Genomic DNA, 23,841 nt, shown 5'->3' with positions numbered 1-23,841 from the left:
AAGGTGCTAATGATGTTTGTGAGCAGCGCTGTGATTCACACCAGCTCAGAGTTAATAATTAAGCAAGAGACAAAAGCTGACAGGACAGAGTACCAGAACTTCTGCTCTAAAATGCTGCAGACTTAACAGCCACCCATCCCATGCTCCTTTTTTCAGTTTGTCTTTTGTCTCTTCAGCATTGATCCTAAACAGCCTCAATCCTGCAGCTGTACCATCATCAGGTCTAAATATTTATCATGTTGTTATTAGAAATGCTACTTCAGTATCACTCTTCAATTTTTAATAGCTTCTGTTAGGCATCTTAAGTAAATGCTTTAAGACCAAGCTCTATTTCTGTAATAGCAGTATGTTCGTGCCTGCTTTATAAAAAAGTAAACATGGAGTTTGCTAACAAAGCTTAGTTTTCTTTTGTTTTGTTTTTCAGAGGAGAATATCTGTGAATCATGTCTGTCTCCAATACTTCCTTCAGGTAGGATGCTTTTCTAGAAGGAAAAAAAAGAGGTTGTAAATTTTTTAGTAGTATTTTATGAGGAACTACTGTTTTCTTTTATTCATAAAAATGTGTAATCTCCCTTAGTGATCACTGTATGAATTTTAATCTCCTAAGAAAAGCTTGCTTTTGAATTGTGACATGAGAGTAGAGTCTAATTGAACATTTTTTGTTGCAGTAAACCCAAATATTCTTTCTTATTCAACTTTGACTTCGTTATTTTCTGTTTTGAATACATGGATTTCAAGGCAACTTTTAATTCCATCAATATACATTCTCAAAGATTATTAGCACCACAAAGCTAAGCTGCTGCCACCAAATCTTGTCCACCTATGCTGAAGTAGTCATTCTGAACTTGTAGATTATAGAAGTTTATTGAATGTACTTTTTGTCAGAATGGTGGAGATTTCTTGGCTTCAGTCATGGATGCCACATTTGAAACATCTTAAAACTAACTAGCTTTAAAACACCTTCTAAATTTAGTTGTGAAACTAGAAATTCAGGATGTTATTTCAGAGATGTACATTCTTCAAGGCAACTATAGTCCAGAAATGCCAGTGCTGTTGTTGGATGTCTTAAAAAGAAGTAGTTTTACTAAGAGAATATCTGTCTTGTTTAAGTAAGAATATATAAGATGAAGCATGTATACAGACATTTGTTTGTTTTCTAAGTGTTAATAGCCTGATAGAATCACTTACAGTTTTTCTGGTTTCTACCATTTTTCACTTAAATAAATAAATGAAAACAACTATTGTGGGATCACATGCAGTAATATACAGACAAGGAAAATCTGGCAAAGTTGAATGTGCTAGTACTTTGAGGTATGTGTGTTGAGGAAAAAAAGAGCCAAAGTAGAATGAAAGTTATGCTCATAAGTGACATGGTTATTCTTTAGATATGTGGATGTTGTATTTAGGGTTCTAATTTGGCTAAATATTCATGTGGGAATGAAAACCCACATCATGCATCTAGGCAGCTTGTTGCAAAATTTCAGGATCATGGCATGCAGGGTCTAGAACTGCTCAGTGTTCTGGTTCTCTTCACACTAGTGCGAGAATTTTTCAAAGCAGCTGAATTATTTGGTGATAGTTTACTCTTCTCCATGCCCAAATTTAGCATGTAGCATATACTGAGATGAAAAATTCCTGGTGGAAAGGTATACAGCATTTAAGCCATGGAATAAAATTGTTTTGTAACTGCATCACTGGCACACATTATCTGAAACCATCACTCTTAATGGTTTCTATGAATGAGCCAGAATAATATGGAAATGATTTTGAGAGATGTTAAAGTTGAAAGATGAGTTGAAGTTTCTCTGTGTATAATTGAATGTTGGCATTTATTGCTGTAGCCACTAAATAATTTCTTTCGTTGCCCTGTTGAAATGAATTTATTTTTCTGTTTCCCAGATGCATCCAAGTCCTTCAGTGTGGTAGTGTTCCACTGCAGACACATGTTTCACAGGGAGTGCCTACCTGTATCTAACACAGTAAGGAACTGGCTTAGTATGTCTGACACCTTGCCAAACATAAAGTGACACATTTTCTTTTGTCAGCTGTGGAGAAGGGCGTGGGTCTAGGAGGAATTGTATGATTATAATAAGAACTTGTGATGATACCACATAGTAGTATGTGACCAAGGAAAGGGAGTTTAAGGATACTGCAACTAAAGTTCATCCAATGTAGAAAAAATCACTGCTGTTTGAACAGGATTTTATCACCTTCTGCAATCTGAATATGCAATGCAGCTCTGAGACATGCAGGGAATACAATCTGTCTAATTTTTAAGTAGTTCTTTTCCATTCCAGCTTTTATCTTAATTAAGGTATTTTCTCAGGTGAACTAAATTAAATGATTCTGACCTGGAAGACAAAAATCAGTCATTTCAGAGTGAATATTTAAATATCTTTGTAAATCATCATTATGTTCAAGACATGCTTTTCTTTATAAGTTGTTTGGGGGGGTTGGTTTGTTTGCTCAATTAACACAAAGCAAAAAGATAACTTCTAGATATAACAGGATTTAAATTTAGGAACAAAAGCATTTGAACATAATTTGAACATAGAAAATTGAATTTAAGTCATTAAGGTTCTGTATCTATCTCTGAAAATTAACATGTAGTGAAAAAATAGCTTCAGTGATTCACTTCATCTGTAAGTAAACAAACAAAGTGCTTGTAGCCATATGGTACAGTATGTGTACTTAAATATCTTATGAAAATCTTAATGTATTAGATCATTTGTACAAGAAAGCCCAACAACTAGTAAATACTTCTTCAATGTTTACCACAAATTTTATTGTGAGACATAATCTAAAATTTATCCAGCATTCTCAATTTTCTGGGGCAGTGACTGATTATGTGGGATTTTTAGATGTTACTTCTATATTATATGATATATATTTACAGACAGTATGTATGAATACAGGGCTGTCTGCTTGTAACAGAGCCAAATTTCCCTGTTACACTGTATTATGTGACCTGAGGTGATCAGTCATGTTACTGATATTGTTTATTGGTGACATACTGAAAGGAAAATAGTGCATGCACAAAATGCACATGGAGCTAAACACAGAGTAACAACAAACACATCTTTTATGTCAAATGACAGTACTTGGGCCCTGATTTCAATTGTTGGAAATCTATGGAGCACTACCCAAAGACACAGCTGTGACTAAGGCATCCAGTGGGAGCTGACCAAGTGACTTTATTCTCATCTTTATAGATGAAGATATGATGCCTTTGACTGTGTATTTTCATTTTTGGTGTGGAGGAAATTTAATGTTACTCTTCTGGCAGGTGGTGGTAATACCCTTGGAGTGAGTAGTGAGTTGTGCTGCCCTCTGACTCCAGAACAGCCAGCCTTACTATGTTCTATATTGTCTTCCATCATCTATCCATGACTGTGTTGATTGGGAACAGCCTGTGAGCAGCTGAGAAGGGCATTAGCATTTTTCATTCATCTTCACACACTCTGATGTGGCTACATTTCTCCAAGAGATTCCTGTTTTCTTTTTTGATTTAGGTATCTTCTGTCCAGTTCTGCAATATATGCAGTGCCAAACACCGGGGGCCAGGAAGTGCAGTCCTGGAGATGAAGAAATAGCAGTGGCCTAGTTCTCCACCTCAGTCAGTGACACCAAATCTGTTAGGACCATGAAAAGCCGCTGTATTTTCCATTGGACATCATTTCTGTATATAATTTTGATTGTGATTTAAAAGTGATTCCTGTATTTATCCTGTTTGTTGAATAGTTTGGGTAATGAGAAAATGTGAAAGTATTTCTCTGGTAAGTCTTTGTTATGCAATTCATGTGTCACGGTTCCTTTGCTCAGCTTGTTACTTTATTCTGGAACAAAAAAAAAATAAAACGTGAAGAAAAAAACCATGCAACTTAGACATTTGTGTTTGCTGTCAGTTAATGTGCTTTACAGTTTGGATCCACATCAGGCTTATGGTTGGATATTGTAAAGAAAATGTATTGCCGTGAATTCAGCTCACCAGGCTACTTCAGCCCTGATTTATTCTGTTAGGGACCTGTTTACCTTGAGACCCATGGGAGTCTGACTCCTTTCAGTGGAATTGCTTCAAAACTTGTCTGTGTGCCAACACATATCTTCAGTTAAGAAATTTATTAACTGTGAATTCCATACATTGGCAATTTGCCTTGGTTACACATTGATAGTTCATTAGAAACTGGTTAATTTCTCAATTCATCTTCACAATGCAATAGTTTAAAATGAGCATTTCTTATGTTCAGCTCATCCAGGATCTTTTATTTTTAAATGTCAGCAGTAGGTCTTTATGCTTATGTTATGTGTGGTTGAAGTGTATAGTTTCATTTAATGCAAGGGGAAAAAAATTTATCTGACCTTTTAAAGGTAAGATCTCTAGAAGTTTCTTTTGACTTTAGTAATTCAACAGCTAAGTTAAATAAGTCAGTTGGATATTAACAAAACCATATTTTTCATTTGAACTGCGTTTTGCAGATCCAAAGGAAGTGATCTTTCAGAATGTCTTCACAGTAATGTAGTCTTTTTATAATATATGCTGACTAAATTCAAACTCCCAAATTATTTTTCTGCCTTGTAATAACTTGAGTTTGAAAGTAAAAATATATTGTTTTGCCATAAAATTGTACTGTTTAAACATGTCATCATACTAAGTTCTAAAACAATGGTATATACTGTAGTCTATCTGTAAAACTGGAAAATACAGTATCTCTAATGCAATACCTTCTTCTGTACCTTATTCCCATATAAGTATACCTTAAAATAATTTCTACCTTGGAAACTTAGATTTCTAGTTTATGTATATTCATAATATTCTTTTAAAATCCTCTGGGCAATTGGTGTAGCGGTCTGAAGAATTATTTTTTGTTGTCCACTTTGCAGATCTGTATAATACTGGAATAAAATTTTTTGTGTTCAGAAATGCTAGAATTTACTCTGCATGATTACATAGGCAAAACAATCATTAAAAGAACAGATCTCTCGAAAGCATAGTGATTTGTTGTTTTAATTAGACAGTTGAGGGAAAAATAAAAATTATTTTATTGCAAATTATTAATGGGCATAGAGTAGGTGGAATAGCAGAAGGGTAGGAAGTTTGTAGTGCAGAGCATAGTCTGCATACATCAAGCTTCACCCATAAGAATTAGTGCCTGGCTTTGCAGCTGTTCATGTTCAGCAGCTAGTACACATTCTCAGGTATATTGTTCCTTTATCCATTCTTCACTACCCTGATCAGGAAAGCTGCTTTGATTCCTAGTAAATTAAATGTTCCAGTGAGCTCAAGGGTTGTTTCACCATGATGTTTTAGTTACTGCATGCCATGCCTGTAAAAGTTTAAAAACTTCTAAAAGCCCCCTTCTTCAGTATCTTTAAGCAGCTTTTCTATGTTATATCCTAAGACGGCAATAAGCTGTCAGCTTACAGGAGGAAAAAGTCAAATTAGTTCTGTACATGGATATAGAAAAGTGTCCTGTAGCTTAGAGTTACATGATAATTTCAAGAAAGTATATTTTTTTACTTCATCTTGGCCTTAAATTCCCTAAAGCATTTGAGCTTTCTGTGACTCAGTTTGCTAGTCTACCATCATCAGCAACCATACTGCATTATACCCTGGCAAATTCTTTGCATTATGCAAGTATATTTAAATCACTGTATAAAAATCTAATCAAAATCTTCTCTAAATCCAAAACATCTTTCGTTTGGGCTTCAGGGACTACTTCCCTTTTTATGTTCTGAAATCTAAATTTGCTCATTAGGATTCAGCAAGAAATGTACAGACCTCTTGATACACTCTTCTTCTTAAGATGTCTTTACATCATAGAAGACATCTGCTATTAGAGTCTAAAAAATTCAGCTACGCTAGAACTTTTCTTCTGAAGAAGAATTTTGCCTAAGAAGTAACTGTAAAGTTGCAGAGCCTATCAGAAAAATACAGAGTAGCACTTAATCAGTTTCACCTGCACTTAATTCAAGTGTCAAAGTTCTTGTGCTTCTAAGGTGAGCTTTAACTTAAAAGCTATTTTTTCTCTGATACACCCAGTTCTGCATGAGTTCTTGACCAATAAAGCTAACAGAAAGGATTTGTGATGGATCAAGTAAGTATATATTGGTTTGTCATATCAAAAGAAAGAAAACTATTTTGGCTTGTGGCAGGACATCTCACCCCCCACAAGAACTTGTTAACCAGTCAGGTAACACACAGGACAAGCTGTTCTGTAGTGAGTTACTTTGGTGTCATGGGATTAACACTGGTTTGGAACCTCCCAATTGCCAGTAAACATCTTCTGTTGAAGTGAGATCTGGCAAGATAATTTGGATTTCTGACTGACAGACACTCACTTTACAAACTATAAAAGCCACACCAAACTTTCACAAAGCAGAAATCTTCTATGCATTTTCCTGGAAATATATGGCACTTTTCCCATGAGCAGGAATGCCTTCTTTCCAGGGGTGAAGTGAAGGAATCTGTCTACATTATTGTCAATTTGGTGGTAAGTTACATTCAACTCCTAGTCAACACTGTTTCTTTTGGTAGCTTAACTATAGGTACCTTGATATTGTGCAGTGTTGTATATTATGCTGTACTCTGCTAGTAGTTCTTTACTTGTATACTTTATAGTAAGTAATTATGGGTAAGATCTTTATCTGTTATCTCTTGTCTGTTTAATAAATAATTTGTTTTTATAAATAGACCTGATCTGCCATCCTTAGAACTTGCCAAAGTGATTTCTTAAATTTAAACTATTGTCAAAATCTGAGCCTAAGGCAGGGCTTGTTTAAAGCTCCCACTCATCCCTTGACAGGCTAAAGTGAGTCTTTGGATGATTTTCTCCTCTGTCGTTGTTTTATTATTTTAAACCCTCAGTGCTATGTGATAGACTAGGTGAAAATGTTGGGCTACACTGAAGATTTTGGGGGGCCCAAGAGAGTGGGGAGCTAGAGGTGCCTGCTAAGCATGAAGCTATTTAGTCCTGCTGAGAGCTCAGTTAGAGTAGTCAGCATCAGGATAAAGGTTGACTTCTGCAAAAGGAGGAGTTAATTGTCCTACTGGATCAGTGATGTATTAATCAGCTGTGAGTGGCAATTGGGCAAGAGTCTGCTGCCCACCCTGACACGGTTCAGTGGGTCAGTTAATACTTCAGGAAGTTGTTCTGTATACAAAGGTATGTTCTCTACAGCTGCAGTACAGGAAACCTTGAACACATTGGGTGTTGTGTGTTGGAACATGACTAAGTTCAGTGTCTGACACTGATCTTGAGTTACAGAGCAAGACCAAAAACAAAATGAGTTGTTTCCCCATTTTTGGATCCACATCATATTCCATATGATATCATATTCCATACATTTTGCTGCTAATTGGGTGGAGGCTGTCAATATTGCATATAGAATGCACAGGTTGGTCTAGCAAATTTTCATCATAAGAAATTTAATCACTTTTCATCTTAGGCTTAATGTTTGTTCAGCTGGAATCTTGTAAGCAGGCACTGTTTTATTCTTTGCTGTTGATAGACTACCACTGTAGTTTTCTGCTTGATGACTAAAGTTCCTGACTGTAATTCAAGGGAGCTGGAATTGCAAATAATCTCTTGAATAAAAACATCACAGTGGATTTCCTCTTTCTGAAATGTTGTGATTTAGCATTCAAGTATTGTATGTCTACAGTTGCCTTGGAAATACAATGACATCTCTGCAGGTTGGTTGCACTGATCCCTGCCTATGATAACAGTTTGGAAATTTTACTTGCAGGAAAATTCTTACCTAAATGTGAACAAGGGCAATTATCTGAATGAGAAAAATCTCTCTGAGAATCTAGTTTTCCATCTCCTGTCATACAGTTGTGACCTCTTGTTCAGGCAGTATAACTTTTACCCCTGTTTGTATATGCCAGACATAACATTAGGGTCTCTTCCTCTCTGGAAAGCTTACCCCTTGAGTGCATATTTGCCAAATACTTGCTATAAATCAACTGCTGTACTTTCAAAGCAATTATTTAAACAAGACTAGTAAGAAAAGAAGTGCCTCATTTAGAGAATGACTCTTTAATTATATACTTTTGGGACTGTCTTCTTATTCTACTGTGCCATGAAAGATTAATTTACTTTTGGCATTACAAATATCCCTAGATGATGGCTTTTTTCTGTTCTCCAAGACAATATGTGCTTTCTTTCACAGTAATCAAATATTAAATTATGCAGAAAACAGGACATCTGAAGTGTCTGAGGCATCAAATGTAGAAGAGAATAGAGTGTGTGAGAAATTCTAAGAGAAGTTAATGAGTCATAGGAATGAATTAGGAATGACCTAAATTTAGCCTTTAAAGCCTTCCATAAACGGGGATCATAATAAGCTTTTGCAATAGAGCAGATCTTAGGGGTTCTGGGAAGTTCTGACTGCGACATTCACCCAGGAGTCTGTAATGTGAAAGGACAAGGCTGCCAGTGGCATTGGCTCCTGGATTGTGCTTAGGACCAGTCATGGTGCAGGAGTCAGAAATGTGCTGAGGGGAGGCTGACACCCCTCCAGGCTGAGGGAGCTGCCAGAGGTTTAGGTGTAGTGGTATAATTAAGGGCTAGGAAGTGGCAGGAGCTGCAGACGGCACTTGAATTGTTGGCAGGGGTTTTCTGCCCTTGCTTTTAGTCATATCCCAGTAGAATTTAAGTCCAGTTAGATTGACAAGGTAATGATATCTTGGTGTCTGATAGCCATAAAATCACATTTAACAAGTTGTCAGCTGGATGACATGTTCCAAATAGTGTTCGCATAGGATACAGATTTATCTGTTTCTGGGGAGAACGATGGATGGGAGCCACAATAAATAAGAATTTTTTAAAGATCAGTTTAAGTGAAATGTTCTTAAAAATGAGTAATTTTCTCACATTTTTTCATGTTGTGCTTGCAATAAGGTAGTAGCATGGGAAGGTGCAGATGACAACAGTGTTTTTATTGTGTAGGACCCATTCAGTAGCAGCTATTTTTGCATGTGCTGGCACAAGAATCACTGAAGCACTTCTCAGTGTGTCCAACTCTAATGTGTCTCTATTGAGTCTTCATCTGGAATTTCTTCAAAATCGTTAAGATCTTTAGTTAAGCAAGGTCAAAGCTGGGAATCTTTTTCTATGTGTTTCCCTGAACATTGCAGCCAAGAATATGTTTCTGGCATAATTTAGTTCTTTGCTATGCAGATTTTCATTCCCTCTGCAGAATCAAAAGACTTTGCAGTGACATACTTAGAGAAGTATGTTCCATTTACATTATTTCATAATCATTCTTTCTCTCTTTTCTTCTTCTCCCCCTCACCGCTCATCACTCCCCTCTGAATATATGCATTGGAGTGAGAGCCTGTTTTTGAATTGTGTAGTGATTTTCAGTCATTATCTGCAAACAAACTGTGCTGTGCATGTGTTAAAGTGTATACTTGGTATATCCTGTGGAAGGTAACTAGGTCTTTGTTCATCCTCAGCTCCTGAGGGAATTCATTATCTGGTGTCAAGCTAAGGAAAACATTTTCCTTCAGAGGCAAACTTTCCAGGACAAAATTTCAGTGGTGCATAGAGAATCATTCAGATAATAAGAAACCTTTCAGGATCATCGAGTTCCCCTGCTCCAGCACTGGTTGCTCCATCACCTTCCCAGAATGATTGAGTCTAACAAGCCTGTGGTTTTCCAGATCCTACTTCTTGCTCTCTGAAGTTGATAATATGGTTAAAATCAGAACTAGAGCTTGAAGAGTGAGATTTACTTCTTTCCAGTCTTCAGAAACCTCTTCTGATTGGCATGGTCTTTCAAAGATAATCAAGAACATTTTTTTCATGCTGTAGGCTTTGTGCCTGGGTACTTCATAATGTTGTGGTCTAGTCCAGAGATGAAGACAGTATAAACTACTGTTGGGCTAAAATCATGTTCCCCAGCCAAAGAGCAGATACTCCTAAATGCCCACGAGATCAGACCATGGCTCTCTCAGCATGGCTCACAATGATCTTTATTTGCTTTTAGCCAGCCACACTGCAAACAGAAAGGCAAAAAATGGCATCAGCAGCTTCTCCTTTTTGGCGCCCTGTGTGCAGAGAGATGCTGAGTGGAGGCAGCAGCCAGTGCAGCCCATGTGGGGCCAGCAGGGACCACGTGCCCAGCAGCAGGAAGCATGGCAAGTGATTCCCTGATGCAGAGTCCAGATGGGATCAATCTTTCAGCACTGCAGAACTCTATAAAATCTTTTGAATTAACAAACAAACCTACCTGCACCAATTCTCTCCTGAGTCAGAGAAAAGGAAAAAGTGAGGACACGTGAGGAGAGCAACATGGTGACACTAAGGTTGATGCAAAAGAGGGAGGGGGAGGAGGAATTGCTCCAAGACTGGGAGCTGAGATTCTTCTGCAAGCCATGGTGAGGGCTATAATACAACAATCTGTTTCCCTGTAATTCATGCAGTGCATGGGGGGATGCAGCATTCACCCACAGCCCGTGAGGAAAAGGCACTCATGCTGGAGCGTGTGGATGCTGAAAAGCTGGGATTCAGTGAGAGGCTTGAACAGAGAGAGAGAACCCTTACTTTCAGAGATAAAGACCCTTGCTTTTATACTAGAACAGCTCATCCTTATAAACAAAACTCCATGAACTAAATGGCCCACAAAAAAAAAAGCATTTGTGGGAAAACTGCTTTGCCCGAGGGAGGGACTTCATGTTGCAGCAGATTTGGGCAGGACTGCTACTCGTGAAAATTAGAACCACATTGGAAAAGTTCAGAGAGAACTGTCTCTCATGAGAAGGACCGCGTGGCATACCAAAAGAGACTCTTCTTCCTAAGTGAACTGAAGAAAAATTCTTAGAAATTGCAAACTGACTAAAAACCCCGTGTTTTTGTCTCCCTGTGCTGTTGGTGGGAAAGAAAAAAGGGCCTGGGGAGGCAGTGGGTGTGAGCAGCAGGAAAAAGGTATTTTAAAAGTTTTAGTTCTCATCCTCTTTTAATTCTGTTAATAAATTTTTCTTTATACCTTTTAAAGTTTTGAGCCTGTTTTGCCCCCAAAATGTTTTTCTCCTAATCCTTATCTCACCCCATTACCTTTTTACTTGTTCTTTCCCCCTCCTCTGATCAACTATAGCACAAGAGATCGAGTGAATGATTTTTTTGTGGGTGCGCTGATGCTTGGCCAGCATCAACCCCTAACAGGGATGGATCCCAGCAAATGAAATCCAAAACTGGTCACTAATTTCTGGTGTGTTTCATTATCATTTGATTCTGGTGTACTGCAAAATTCTACATATCTTTTTGGGGGGAAAAAACCAAACCTAAAACAAAAAAAATCTCTTTCCCTTTTTATCTATTGTGAAGATGGCGTTATTATCTCAGGAATATTCACAGTAACATGCCAGGACATGATCATGTGAGAAATAACCTAAAAGGAATTTGAAATATTGAACTGTTAGGTCTAACATTTTGAATGTTCCCAGTAGCTGAATCATGAAAATTTAAAAGGCAAAGTCCCAAAAGATGCTTGAGAAAACAGTGTGGCAAAAAGGGATTCTATAATTATAAGGAGGTGGGTTCCATGTAAGCTGGTAAGGAATTAAGTTTCTGGCACTGAAATAACTTAAAGGTGTTTTAAACCAAAAACTAACAAGGAACTTTGTTAATCTTCACCCAGAAGACTCAAAGGGTGAAGCTGCAAAAACTTGGTAAAGCAAAAAGACAGAGTTTGATAAATTTCACACAGGGACTATTAAACAAACAAAAACTAAAATCTGTAATTTGGTAACATAAGATTCAGAGTAAAATGTAATGTGTTCATAGAAGTGCTGTTTGGAAGGGATTTCTGAAGGTCATCTAGTTCAGAGATGAGAAGGAGGTATCACTAAGACACCAGGGTATGAACATTAAAATTATGTAGACATATCAGAGAAAACCTTGTGAGCAAAAGACAGGTGCTGTTCAGGGAAAATTAGAATCAAAGGAGATAAATAAATGAATATTATCAAAAGGCAATAGAAAATCAGTAATTACCTCAATATTATGCCTGAATATGAAGCATAATAATAGCAGGGATATTCTTTGAGACACTTGACCAATGTGGTAGCACAGAGTGCAATGAGTCAGGGACAGAAAGTGCAGACATGCCTGTGTGAAGCACAATGGAGCATTGTAAGAAAACCCCATTTGCCGAGCTACAAGACACTATCCCTCAGAGCACCTCATCAAGGAGCACAAAAGGAGGAGGAGTCCTTGACTTTTGCTCTGGGAGCTGCACAGAACCTGAATGCTACAACTGAAGGGCACTTAGAGAGTTCTTTATGTGATCAAATTCAGTGTCGTTGCAGGATGTAGAATTGTCCTGGATAACCCAGAATACTGTATTCCATTTCTATCTGTGCCAGAAATGGTTACTGCCTCTTTGAAGCCCAGCAGCACAGCTGGAACCAGAATTGTGGGGCAGTCAGGAGGCACTGGCCTCTTCAAAAGGTCAGGGCACTCAAGCCATCTCCCTCTTGTGCCCACCAGCATTTCTGGATGAATCAATAGAAGTTCTGCTTTTAAAAAAGAACACATAGATACATCTATTTTATGTCTTATATTGGGGAAAAGTGAACATGGATAATGGAGAATGAAGTTATTCCTCCCATTCATCTGAGTTTCTAAAAGGAATTGATGAACCTGTCAGTAACTGATTCAGATGATAATAGTGTTTTTACACTTGAAAAAATCTAAAAGCTCATGCTAAAATCCTTGAACAGGATTTTTAGAAATCAAGGACCTGGAGGCAGGACATGATGCATAGTAAGTAAGTTTGGTGATGATATCAAACTGGGAAGTGCTGCTGAATCTCCCATGGGACAAGAGGCCTTGCCTTCCAGAGACATCTGGATTGATTGGATCAATCAATCAATCAATCAATCAATCAATTATTCTCAGTTATTGAGCAGTCACCAATGGCATGGAACAGGATAAAACCAACCAAATGCTGGATTCTGCACCTGGGATGGAGTAATCCCAGACATGAGTCTGAACTGGGAGAGGAGTGGCTGGAGAGCAGCCCTGCAGAAAGGGGTTTGGGAGTGCTGGTTGGCAGGAAGCTCACTGGGATCAGCAGTGTGTATGCCCTGGCAGCCAGGAGAGCAAACCTCATCCTGGGGTGCATCAAACACAGCATCAGCAGGCAGCCAGGAGTGGTGATTATCCTGCTGAGGTCAGCACTGGGGCAGCCTCACCTCGAGTACTGTGTGCAGTTCTGGGCCCACCATTTATAAAGGATGTGAAGGTGCTTGAACATGTCCTGAGAAGGGCACCAAAGCAGGGGAGGGGCTGGCAGGAATGTGCTCTGGGGAGCAGCTGAGGGCACTGGGCTGGTCTGGTTTGGAGAGGAGGAGCTGAGGGGTGACCTCACTGCTCCTACAGCTTCCTGAGGAGGGAAGTGCTGAGGTCTGCTCCCTGGTACACAGTGCCAGGACACGTGGGGAATGGCTCCAATCAGGGCACTCATCAGGGAAAGTTCAGACTTGACATGACATTTCATAACCCAGAGGGTGCCCAAATCCTGGAATAGTCTTCCTGGAGAGGTGGTTGATGCCTCCCCTGACCATGCCCAGCCTGTGCCAGTGCTGAAGAGGCATTTGGACAGTGCCCCTAAAGCCATGCTTTAACTTTGGTCAGCCCTGAAATGTCAGGCAGTGGGACTAGATGGTCATTGTAGCTGAACCATTCCATTCCATGTGCTCACCATGAATTGAATATTGATGAGACTGCTATAGATGACAGAGGTTTTCAACTCCAAAATCACTTGAAATAATGTAATATGGGCTAGTATGTTGACTAGAAGTCCAGAATCTTCTTTCAGATATTTCCAAGCTGAACCCCATAGGTTCCTTGAAGTCTATATATAAGGTCCAATAGATCATACTATTAAAATTTCCATTGAGCATGTGACTGTATTTCATCTTATTTTGCCTGTCATATGTTACAAAGAGGTTTGTTCCAGAAAATGTTGAGCTGTGCAGCTGAAATTGCTGTGGACATAAGACAGCTGCAGTATTTAGTTCTTCAAACTATAGCCCTTTTATTTGCTAGTGTTTATCTTCGCTACTACTTCACACAAAAAAAATGTGCAGCTAACTTGAAGACAAACTTCACAACCAAAAGAGAAATTAAGCTGGGATTATAATGGCTCCATTCAGATTTGTGTTAATGAGTCTTTTCCTCTGATGTGTGTTCATCAGGTACACTCACTTTTCCCTGTAATGAAAGAGTGTTTGGGATCAATGAATCAGAGGAAATGTTTTTCCATTCAAATTTGTTCAAAGGTAGCAGGTCTATTTTGATGTTGATTTAAAGTAAGTAAAAATGCTTTGAAGAAGCAGGAAGGTGCTCTGAAATAACTCCTCAGTGGAACCTCAGAGATTTCTGACATGGGGGTGAGTGTCCTGTGTTCAGGCATGAAGTCCACAGGGACTCTGTGGTAGTGACTGGTGTCAGGCTGGAGCATCAGCAGAAAACCAGGGTTTGTGTGTGTCTGACAGGCTCTGCAGGAGCTCACTGCAGCAGGCTCCCCTTCCCTCCCAGAGGCCAGATGCTGCCCCATTTACTGCAATGGCAGCTCACTTAAGGGTCACATGCCAGCCTTGTCCATGCACAAGGTCCCCTACCCTCAGGTGTCTGATCTGCTTCATTTGGTACCAGCTGTGCCAGGATGCTAAACTCTGCCCAGTGAAGGAGCCAGTAAAAGCAATTCAGCATTCCTATTCTAAGCATGAAGAAGTGAAGCAGGATACCTTCTTCCATCTACTCAGGGTAGAAAATCTGGATCTGTATTTCTCTCAAGCCAAGATTTGTCCCTGGATTTGTTTATTTTCTACTCTCCCACTGCATCTCACTGTAGCAGGTGTCTGGCTGGCTGGTACTTGGGTTTAGGCATGGGGGGGTGGAGGTGGTGCACTAAAAGGGAGCACTGCAGTCCTTCTGAGACAGCCATCATTGCTCCACTGTTGTTAATCTTCCATTGGCATGAGAAATGTCATTGACTTAGGAGCAAATAGAATCAGTGATTTCATTCAGCCAAAATCTCTCATTGAGAATGTCACTGCAACACTTTCAGCTCCTCAGACTACTGGGTGATTCACCAGAAGCCCATACCTAATATAGCTGCAGTCCTGAGAAGTCAGCAGTTCAAGTTCTGCTTCACTTCAATAAAACTCACTAAATGTTAGGGAGTCAGGTTCCAAAAGGATGATGAAAAGAAAATTAGCTGGTGCTAATTCTGAGAACCCTGGATACCAAAATGGCTTTGATGCCTTAGAGACCTAGAAATGAAACAACACACTTTAATATAGGAGGTAATATAAAGGCTGGTCTTTATTGGAGGCCTCCAGGGGTGAGTACAGAAAATGCCCACCCCTGCATGGGTGAACATGAACACAGTTTTGTAGGCTTAGCAAATTAGCATAATTGACAAGAATCCCCAATTAGAGACGGAAGTGGTGAGGTAATTCCCACACTGTTCAACCCCTTCCTAAATCCTCCCCTTTTAGACAGGAACTAAATTTAGTTTATGAAAATGTGTCTTGAAGAGCTAGTTTCAACCTTGGCTTCCAGGAAGAACCAAGATAGGACAGAAGCCTTGGATCCCTGGCTTGGAGCCTCTGGAATGTGTTTTATCTTTCTGCCTGTCAGGGTAGGGAAAATACTGGAGTTAGCTATGAATGCAATAATAGGCTACAGAGCTACAAATATATGTGTAAAGAATATGGAGAATATATAAAAGCAAAAAGTCAATAATCAATTTGGCATCATCTTGATACACACATAAGGTCAAGATGACTTCATAAATGATGGCTTGCTGTTTGGATTAAAATAAATCCATGAAAAGTGTACAGCCAGTACATAGGCCTTAGGTCCTCTTCATGTGTTTTTTTCAAAGAAGTGAATATAACTCTTTGCAACCTTGTTTATGTGTTCAATTTCTTTTCATCATGTGACTGAACTGTAAATCTAAAATCAGAAAACAACTAAAAATAATAATAATAATAAAAATTAAAATGCAGGTAAAAATTTGTAACACAGAACATTAATGTGGTGACAGCAAAATCTCTGTCTTGCACTCTGACCTTGGAGCAGCCAAGCCAGAATGAGGTGGCAGAAATCCATATTTTGGAATGATTTCTTAATACTGGAAAACAGAGAACAGCTAGGCTGGCATAGTGTGAGTGGGGCAAAGCAAGTAGAGCTGAGGATTCAGGGTCTGTCTCACAGATGCTTTACCTGTCTTGCTTTAGAATCAGTCTACTTTTGTCCTTTGGGCTGTGCACCAGCAGGTAACTGGAGCAAAAAAAGATGTGCTCTGGAAGCACATTTTCTGGTTTAGTTTCATACAAAAGGAACCCAGTTTGCATGCTGTGACTGCTCTGAGGCATGAACTGCAAGCACTGTGAATGGGCATGGCTGGAGAATGGCCTAAGCCACAAGGCTAACACAGATGAGTGACAATCTCTGGTTGTACTCTCCACTTGTGAGGACGTGATAATACTCAGCCAGAACTGTGTGAAAACTTGGTTTGGTAGATTTGTAATGTTTTTTAGGAAAAAATTCAAGGACAGACTCATACTTTATATGGTAGCACAGTTAATTTTGTTTTTATAGATATATTCAGTTTTACATCTGCAATTTGTTGTTCTTCTGGACCCCATTTGGATGGACTGTGTAACGCAAGAATTATGAAAGCAGAACCTCAATAAGGCAACAGCTAAATTCACTGCAGTGATTTTAATTATATTCAAGCTTTCATCCTTCTTTTCAATACAACATTTAAGCCTAATTTAACTATGGAAAGCAACAGAAAAAAAATTATACTCTCTTACTCAAAATATATTTGCTTGCTTTTCTCAGGTATGTATTTTAAGAAGCAAAAGGGTGATGCATAACCAGGTACAGCACCCCCTCTTAATGTTGTGTTAATCTGTTTATAAGATTGCCTCTTTGTGTCTGCAATACACTTACACCTCAAGCTGCCAGTGAGTATTCTGCTGGAGTGCAGAAATAGTCCTGATTTGCAAACTAAATCAGTTTCATTTGAATATTTTTGAGAGCACCTTTGAGATACAAAAATAAAAATAAAAACGTGTAAAAATATTCTGGTGATGCATCTTTCATATGATATGTTTTTATTCGCACATAAATCCATTTTTCATTTTGTTACCTTTTAGCTTCACAATTAAAGCAGAAATGGGTGGGGAAGAAGCACTGTGCAGGCATTGTCATTGTTTCCAGGATTTTAGTTTTATTTTATATTTCTCAATGCTCAGTAAAATTCAGGTTGAAACCAAATGTTCACATCTGGAGATCTTCCCTCAGCTGATACTTGTGCAGTTTTAGCTACTAGCATTAATGAATATACAACATGCTCTTTTCAGAGCAAAGGTTTGTTCCAAAGTGAACTTATTTTCTATAGTTTATCTTGTCATTAGTATCCTCTCCTCTTTTACCTGCTGACCAGTGCACTAAATATATTCACATCAGTAGTTCTTATCAGCACATGCCTTGTGTTCTCACCTGCACAATACTCAAAAAAATCACTGGATTATGCACAAGGTAGCCCCAAGAGTCTCACTGCCATCAGTAAACCTCAGATCAAATTCACACAATTTTGGATAGCTAATAAAATCTTTCTGATCATTCAACTTTTCAATTTCTCCATAGGCAGATGAATTACCAAAGACTGGTAAGAAGATTTTCCTAATGAAGTTAATTAATGCACTTCAGAAGGATCTCTGTAGGGATAGGAAAAATAAAACTGGTGATCAGCTTGCTGCCCTTTGTTGTCTGTCCATTCTGAAATTGTACCAGTTCTCGGTCAGCTGCCTTTCCTTTTTCTGTACTAAGTCATGCACAGCATCTCTCAGGATTAAACAGGGCTGTTCCTAGTATGTTCCTCTCATTTCTGATGTTCCAGTATAGTCATAATCTGATTTATTTATAGTCATGACCTGATTTATTAAGATATTACAGTAATATATTGGGACTGCCCCTATGGCTACCTTACAAGGGATATACAAAGTATCTGGAATTTATAAATGCAGTGGTGTAACACATGTGATGGATCACCAATGTAAAAAACATGGCATAAAAGCTATGTTGGAGATCCTTGGACAGTGAAAAATATTTTAAAAATTTAAAACTTCTGAACTGGTGGTCTTCTTTGCCAGGTTTCATGTTGACATCAGCTTTACACCTCCTTCCATTACAGTTCACCTGCTACATCTCTTTAAATATTCATTTGTGGCCATCTGCCTGAACTATGCTGAACTAGATACCATAGCCTCACCTGATATGCATCCTAACCTCTCCTCTTTCTTCCCTTTCATCCTCTGGTCTCTTGGGCACTAAGCAGCATCCACCTGCCTTTTACTTTGAATTGGTGACTTTTCTTGGAGATAACTTTGACTCACCATTTAAAAATGTTAGCTTCAAAGTTCCCAGCACATACACCATAGGCAATTGCTGTCATTTGCTTTAGAAGTGTCCTCCCATCCATTTGTCTAAATAGAGCTTAATTTCTATTCAGAGGGCTGCAGAGAGGGAAGATGAGAACCATCCTTAACAATTTGTGTAAAGGCTTACAAAAGGAATTTGATTTTCTCAACAATCTTAAACCCTGGCCATGTGCTTTAATTTTCTCCCTCTAGGATTTGATACCATTAGAGGGATTAGGTCTGTACCTCTTCCAAAAGGAGCACATTTCCCTTTTACTTAGTGACACTGGTTGACTAAGAAAAATGTGTGTCTTTAAACACACATTAAAGACAAAAGTACCAGCTGCAGAGAAACTTCAAAGCAAAACTGTTCATCATATTTGTAAAGGCAACTGCATTAAGGCTGGGTAGTACCAAAGCCTACGTTACAGTAAGGTGGATTTGTGCTGCACAGAGCCAAAACACATGGAAAAATGCATCCTCTGCCTCAGAGAATGAGATCCTAAACCAAAGCATATTTAAGACAAAAGAAGTTTTCATTGACTTTGATAACAACTGGGACAGGCCTTGAAGCCCCAGAACTTCAAAGAAGCTTTGTAGCTCCCTGTGACTGCAATTAAAAATCCATGAAAAGTGTAAGCAATTCCACCTGGTCCTCTACCAAGGGCTGTCTCTTGATCATTTCAGATTACAAAAGAGACCAACAGTAACAGACCACTGATTAGGTTTTGGGAATCAGGTAGTAGGTCTGATACTCTTAACACTCATTCATGCAATCCTTTAATTTTCACTCCTTCTGAAAACTTTTGGGAAAGTTATCTTCCTTTCTTTTTAATTTTTTCTAAAACAATTTTCATACTGTACCAAAGCTAAATGTGTATCTTAGTTAGAAAAATGATAATCAGTATAGAAAGCAGATCATGTTCAATTGCATCATGAGATACTTCAATAATAGCATAGACAACTTCTCCCTCTCTCTGGTTGAGTGCTGTTAACCTTCTCCAAACTCCTTACACAGAGGAGTTTTTCAAAGTAATGAACATTGCAAAAGATTATGTCAGCAGAAATGTTTTGTTGGTTTGTGCTAAATGATAAATGATTCCATCTACTGCCCTTCTGACATCTGTAGCCTAAATTTAGAGCCCTGGAATTGGCAGCATTTTTGGATTAAGATTTGATTTATATCTCAAAGTGTGTGGAAATGTGTCATGTAAATTCTACATGTTGAGCAATATATCAATGAGTCATACAATATAAAGCATGACTTAAAATATCTTTTCAAATCTACATTACACCAGTCTGCTTCAGTCTACTTCTGTTCATCTTTTTCATGTTCCATTTCTCCCTGAAAAATCCTGCATGTCCATATGCTGCCCTCACCTTTCATTAGTCCCTGGTGCAAATAAAACCTCAGCAGCTCAGTCCTGCAAATCCTACACTGCATTGCAAACTTGGGTCTAGAGGGACTGAGAATGTTTCTGAAGCTTCCTGAGCTCTGATGGGTGGAAAAGGGAGAAAAGACCCATTAACTGTGCAGCCCAGACTCCCTTACTTTGTTCAGACAGCTTTTACCCTAAGCAGATGGAAACTAATAGCAGGGTTTACACAGAATATCCCACACACAGACTAATTGCAAAACAGTTCCCTATTGTCTAATTGCTAAGACTGGGGAGTTGCTGAGCTACCACCCCAGTAAAGCACTGGATGACTCTTAGCAGGCCAAGGACAGGCATCCATTCCACCTTGTGAAGGGCTGAACCTCCACTTTGCTTTTCTGAGTCCTTGTTTTTCCCTTCTATTTTAATATATTTTCAGGTGGCAGTTTTTCCTGTGGAATTTCCTCAATTTGCTGTTTATCCTAGGCTCAAACAAACAAAGTTGTCTCTGCCTGATGTTTTCTTTTGCAAATCTCTAGCCAATGTGCTTTCTCATGTCTCTTAATATCACAAGAGCCCAAGCCCTGACTGTGCAGCTGGACTTTATCATATTCAATCTTTAGGTCATGCAAGGCCCCAGCCTGGGAATGAGGATTGAAAGCAGGATCCTCAGGGAAACTCTCACTGTGGATGCACTTCTGCCAGTTGCTAAGAAATGCTGAAGATAGGAATGTTTCTCTCATGTGAACATGGGTGTAGGTGGGCGTCTTTGTGAGACCAGGACTCAGCACCTGATGCCTTAAATCATGATTTTTTTTTTTTTTCTGAGTGGAAAGAGCAGGAGGTGAGATTGCTACCACCCACATGTCTAGTAATAGTCTAGCATTTGGAGCATCTACCCTGCAAAGGGCAGTGTGAGCTTTGGGACTTGCTTAGAGCCTAGTCTCTCAAATCCCATGAGAGTGCTGTATGCAGTTATTCTGCAGTCCATGGCAACAGCCATTCCTGGATTTTTAGCAGGTGCCTGCACACATAGGGCTGCCCTGACAGAGCTCAAGAACAGCTTTGAAGCAACCCATGTCCCAGCATGGCTCCCTAAAGGGCTATAGTGAAGACTTATGAGAGAGTCTCCTGGCATTAGTTAGACCTTACTTCCCTCTCCAGAGTCCCAGCAAAACCCTGCAAATAGACCAAAAATATGCAATCAGGCTGGAATTTCTTGAGTTTTACGGTTTAAATTTTACATACCCAGAAATCTGAGTATGTTGGCCTTCCAAGCCTATTTTACAAGGTGTGGAGAGATCATTTTGGGGGACACTCACAAAGAATGGTTAATAGATTCAGTCCTCATGAAGCAAATTAGTATCCCTAACATTCCCATGAATTCTTAAGACATTCTTAAAATATTTCCTCCAAGTTTTTTATCCTATTTGTCTCCCAGGGTTTAAGCTGAAGGGACAGAAATGCCTGGCTATGCTATGGATTTCATCCCATGAGCACCTCAACATGGGTCTCATGGCAGGTTCAGGCACAGACCTTGACTTCTTCCTGCAAAATGGAGCTCCAGACAGCTCGGTTCTGTTCTCTCTGCTGCCAGCAATGTGGAGTAACACAGAGTCAACTTTGCACCAAGTCCGAGGCGATGTAATGACAAGAAAGATTTCCCAAGAAGACTCATCTTCCTTTTCAAAAATACCCTTAACTTTCAGTCTTGTTTTAGGATTATACAAGCATTTTAGCAGACTCTGGCTAACAGGAAGAAGGGGTTTATTGGCTGACACGGAGAGAAAGATCAGAAGAAACTTGTTTCTCCCTTGACATATAGAACAGGTGAAGGCTTCAAAGACTTTTTCACGGGTAGATACAAGCTATTCTGCAACAATTAGCTGTATGTATCACTGCTCCAACCCATGCCTCTGCACCATTTCTCAGCAGCCCTTTTTTTCTTGTTAAGATGTGCGTCGACTGGTGCCTGTCTGCTCTGATATAGTGATTCTACTGACACCTGCACTCAGTCTACTAACCCTCTCAAATTTATTTATTGCTCATCTACTATTCCTCTAACCTTGATCAAAAATTCTCCCCTTGACATTGAAGGGGACATGATTAGATCTTTTGCTTTGGAAGAAAAGTGGTTTGAGCAAAGCTACACTGAGGTGAAGAGAAATCTTGACACGGTAAAAATAATAATCCAGCAGATTCTGCTGATGTATTTTCTGCAAATCCTTACCCCATCTACAGAAAACCCTTATTCTAGAGCAGCACCAAGAAGAGCTGCCTGAACCTTCAGTCTGCTTTCTAACCCTGTTCCTCATTTTCCCTGGCATGACAGATTTTATTGTAGTTTCCCTCTTTTACAGGTGTTCAGGGACTACAGAGTAGTATATGAAATCCATGACCTCTCTCTACACAGCAATGCATTCATTATTGATTATACAAGATGTATTCATCTAAATGCATTTGCAGTTTAAAAAAAATTAATCGATATGTTGAAGCTATTAATTCATTGGTAATTAAGATTTACTAAAGGTTTTCCTTCTGAAAGCAAGAAATTTTTGAGACCTACAATCAGGAGATATCATTACTGTGTGGTTATCTCTCTCATCTTCAGCATATTGTTTCTGAGATACAACAGAGAGAAAAGTAGCAATGTGTGAACATTCCTCAATACTGTTTTGAAGAGGGGAAAAAGAAGAGAGAAGGTGTTGAAATTTAATTTTCATTTTTACCAAGGCTGCCTCTGATAAAAGCTGCAAGAAGCTGCAAAAAGATGCCTCTAAAATAGGACTAGCATAACATTATTAGCTAAAGACTTCTTTTCCCCACAGTCTCGCAGATAGGAAGAGTTTGGTTCCTATAGTGACTGTTATAGCAACTGTTAGCATCCAAAGTGTCTTTTCATCTAGTGATAGAAATAGTTCAAATTTCCTTCTAGAGACAGTCGCTGGAGGAGTGGAGTGTTTATTGTCATGCATACGTCTACAAAAAGGTGAAAAAGATCAGAAATGGAGACTGGGGAAGGACCAGAGAAAGTTCTGCTGTGATCTGGATACAAAGACTATTTTGCCTCCAATCCCTGCTGCTTGTTTGTAGCTCTTTTAAATGCTGCAGAAGCCTTTCTGGGGAAAAAGAACAAAACAAAACAAAGAATTTTAAAAAATCAAAACAGAACAAGACAGACATGGAACAAAACTTTTCATTTATGCTGAAGAACACACCAGCCAAAGCATAATAAGAATCTCTTAAGCAAGTCAAGCCACTCACAGGTAAGACTATTTTAACTGACTCCAGGGACTACTCTCACAGCATCTGTCTAGGACACCACTGGAATGAATAATAATATAGCTGGAGCCATTGTAAATGAAAGACTTTCTTTATGTAAAGATAAATGTACGTTGCAACTTTTCAGTGTGCTGGTCTTCCTAATCTTGATAAGGGAAATGCTGGCATACCCAAAGTCCTGACGCAGAAGACAGGCATCAAATTCAGTTTGGGTTTCCTTGGAAAAATTTATAGATTGTGGTAAGACAAGTCAGAACTAATCTAGCTCAATCAAGAACAAATGATGTAGTAAGAAAGAAGAGTGGGGATAGTTGAATAAGGATCCTTGATAATCAAAAGCTGAAATCATCTTTGGAGAGTCCATAGGTTTAAAACCTGACTTTTGACCACAATTTAAAGCAGCAGAACCTACAATTTGACAGTCTCCAAACAGGCACTCCAGGGATGCCTTTCTGAAGTTTGGATTAACTCTGTGCTATGTTATATGGTATGAAATGTTATGATGAAAGTAGGACTAGTAGCAAGAGTCGAGCACTGCTGTTTTGCAAGCCATTTTCTGTATCTGTGCAAGCATCCCTGGTTGCTCTAAATCATTATTGCTTCCTTAAAAGCAGTGTCAAGGAAAGAAGAACTGCTGCAGGAGAGGTCCATAGTCTAGCTTCAAGTGACTAGGAAGAAAAACTTCCTGATATTTAGAAAATGACATGTGAGATATTAAACCAGCACAATCAA

The 23,841-nt window shown here is 38.9% G+C and overlaps 1 protein-coding gene across 2 annotated transcripts in view; it reads left to right on the top strand.

Moving 5' to 3' along the window:
* The window catches only part of VPS41 (VPS41 subunit of HOPS complex), a 106,563-nt gene extending 102,679 nt beyond the window's left edge, over nucleotides 1-3,884 (top strand). For both annotated transcript variants that reach the window (XM_056483806.1, XM_056483807.1), the window contains 3 exons: nucleotides 425-469; nucleotides 1,900-1,979; nucleotides 3,513-3,884. In XM_056483806.1, the coding sequence (XP_056339781.1) occupies nucleotides 425-469; nucleotides 1,900-1,979; nucleotides 3,513-3,593 (206 nt within the window). In that variant the 3' untranslated portion in view covers nucleotides 3,594-3,884. The remainder of the gene's footprint in view (nucleotides 1-424; nucleotides 470-1,899; nucleotides 1,980-3,512) is intronic.
* Nucleotides 3,885-23,841: the final 19,957 nt, after the last annotated feature.

The sequence above is a fragment of the Oenanthe melanoleuca genome, chromosome 2 (genome assembly GCF_029582105.1).
Source record: "Oenanthe melanoleuca isolate GR-GAL-2019-014 chromosome 2, OMel1.0, whole genome shotgun sequence".
Classification (NCBI taxonomy): Eukaryota; Metazoa; Chordata; class Aves; order Passeriformes; family Muscicapidae; genus Oenanthe; species Oenanthe melanoleuca.
This window is presented reverse-complemented; position numbering and strand designations above follow the sequence as displayed.